Below are 2,682 nucleotides of genomic sequence, written 5' to 3'. Positions count from 1 at the left end.
TTACAGATGGGGAAAGTGAAGCTAAATCACTAGCCCGAAGTCAGACACTGAATGGGAGCGAACGCAGGGTCCCAGCTGGCTCCAGGTTTCTGCAACTCGTGCGCCGCCCACACTTTCCGGCCAGCGCCCCACTTCCCCATCCCACCCCAGCGAGGGGCGCCCGGCCAGCCCCTGGAGGAGCGTGCCTCGGCTGCTAATCGCCCGCCGCCCCCGCCTCCGTTTCACTGCCCGGAGACGCCCAGGCCGGCTTAGCCCGGAGACGGCTCCGGAGCCGCGCGGCGCAGCCGATTGGCCCGCAGTAATTACGGGCACGCTCCGGGAGGGGGAGGGGGGCGGGGTGGCCCCCCGCGAGCATAAATTATGCAAATACCCGGGCGCCGCACGGGGCTGACCTGCCGCCGAGCTCCATTCAAGGGGGCTGCCTCGGGGGCGGAGGTGGCTAGGGAGGGGGGCGCCCATTGTTGCGCCGAGTACTTAAGGGGTCCTGAGGCCAGTCGTGTGCCACACTCGGTACTCACACGAGCTGATCTGATCGCCGGCGAGATCACTCGGGAGACAGGCAGGAGCGTGGCCCCTGCCGGCGAGGCGAGGAGTTGAGGCCAAGTTTCCGGTGCGCCCCTGAGCTCCTCCAGCCCTTGGCGCCCGCAGCCAGCACAGAGTAGACCCGGGCCGTTCCGAACGTAAGTGCGTCCCGGCGGCCTTGCCCTTAGCCTGAACTCCTGCCCTCTAAGTGCCCTCTTATCCGTCCATCGGTCCTGCACAACGCCACGATGCCAGCCACTCTAGAGACCTGCCTCTCGGACCTCGACTGCGCTAGCAGCAGCAGCAGCAGCACTAGCGACCTGTCCGGCTTCCTCACCGACGAGGAGGACTGTGCCAGGCTCCAACAGCCCGCGTCCGCCTCGGGGCCGCCCGTGACGGTCCGCAGGGGCGCACCCGGGATTCCCGGGGCGTCCGACACTCCTCGAGCGCCGGATGATGAGCAGGAGCGGCGGCGCCGCAGGGGCCGCGCCCGGGTACGCTCCGAGGCGCTGCTGCACTCGCTGCGCAGGAGCCGACGCGTCAAGGCCAACGACCGCGAGCGAAACCGCATGCACAACCTGAACGCGGCGCTGGATGCGCTGCGCAGCGTGCTGCCCTCCTTCCCCGACGACAGCAAGCTCACCAAGATCGAGACGCTGCGCTTCGCCTACAACTACATCTGGGCTCTGGCGGAGACTCTGCGCCTGGCGGACCAGGCGCTGCCCGGGGGCGCTGCCCGCGAGCGCCTCCTGCCGCCACAGTGCGCACCCTGCCTCCCCGGGCCCCCGAGTCCTGCCAGCGACGCTGAGTCCTGGGCCTCCGGTGCCGCCGCCTCCCCCTGCGCCGCTGCCGCCTCGCCACTCTCTGACCCCAGTAGCCCCGCCGCATCCGAAGACTTCACCTATGGCCCCGGCGACCCTCTTTTCTCCTTCCCCGGCCTGCCCAAAGACTTGCTCCACACGACGCCCTGTTTCATCCCTTACCACTAAGGGCCCCTTTTGAATACCGTTACCTTCCCCCTCCCCCAGGAGACGGACAGTAGATGGGGACCCAGCTGCGGCCTCCGGCCGCCCAGTCCAGGCAGACCGAGGAAACGGGAGCTTTAAATGGGTAGGGGATACCTGAGCCGCTTGTTAGGTCGCTGCACCCTCGCAGCGGCTGCCCCTTGGTCTGTTTCTCCAGCCCTCAGCCCCAGGGCCCCTCCCGCCCGCCCCTAGACGGCCTTTCCTTTTGCACTTTCTGTACTCCACAAAACCTCCTTTGTGGCTGGCTCAGAGCTGACCCCAGCCACCACTTCAGTGTGATTTAGAAAAGGGACACATCAGTCCCTGAAGACGAGGTGAAAAGTCAATTTTACAATTTGTAGAACTCTAATGAAGAAAAACGAGCATGAAAATTCGGTTTGAGCCGGCTGACAATACAATGAAAAGGCTTAAAAAGGAGAGACAAGGAGTAGGCTTCATGCATTATGGATCCCGACCCCCACCACTGTAGGCTCGCTCTAGGAAGAACCCGAGACTCTTGCGTAGCTATTCAGGCACTGGGCTGGAGAGTACTTTAATTTATTCAAGATGCTTCATTCATATGAAAATGTATTTTTGTGCATAAAGAGTTTATTCTATTATTATGAGCTATCAAAGTTTACATTTTTGTACTGCAGATGTTTCATGTAAATAAAAGCTAAATAAAAAAGATAATAAGTCACCAAGTTTCTTGCATGTAGTTGGTGTCTCTGGGGCTTTTCTTCCCTTTCCCTGGCTGCTCCACCACTAAAGTGAAACACTATCCCCACCCAACTTCGAAAGTCCAGTCCTTTTTCGAAACAATTAAAAATAAAATGCACCTGATTTCCACCCCCCCCCAAAAAAAATGGATAAAGTGAGAGTAGGGCATTTGAGATCCAGCATTTCCTTTCACTTTGTAAACACAAGGGAGATCTTTCAGGCTCCCCATAAGCCAATTTAGACTTTTTAGTGGAGAATTAGCCCCGGATATGCAGCTACCTGTAGAGGTAGGGGCGGTGGGAGAGTCTTTCTTTTGAGGAGCTCCACATCAGCTGGCTCTGTGTTTCAAAGAAAGGGGATTAGAAAGATCAATACAGTATGACCACTGGCTAGGAAGTCCCAGTGACAGGTGGGCCCAGGCTGGGCAAGCAGAAGG

The 2,682-nt window shown here is 59.7% G+C and overlaps 1 protein-coding gene across 1 annotated transcript; it reads left to right on the top strand.

Moving 5' to 3' along the window:
* Positions 1–500: 500 nt before the first annotated feature.
* NEUROG1 (neurogenin 1) lies at positions 501–2,207 on the top strand. Its single transcript, XM_043914065.1, has one exon. The coding sequence runs from the start codon at positions 771–773 to the stop codon at positions 1,509–1,511; it is 741 nt and encodes a 246-aa protein (XP_043770000.1). The 5' UTR covers positions 501–770; the 3' UTR covers positions 1,512–2,207.
* Positions 2,208–2,682: the final 475 nt, after the last annotated feature.

Source organism: Cervus elaphus, chromosome 9 (genome assembly GCF_910594005.1).
Source record: "Cervus elaphus chromosome 9, mCerEla1.1, whole genome shotgun sequence".
Lineage (NCBI taxonomy): Eukaryota > Metazoa > Chordata > Mammalia > Artiodactyla > Cervidae > Cervus > Cervus elaphus.
Note: the sequence above shows the minus strand (reverse complement) of the source record. Positions and strands in the feature narration are given on the sequence as shown.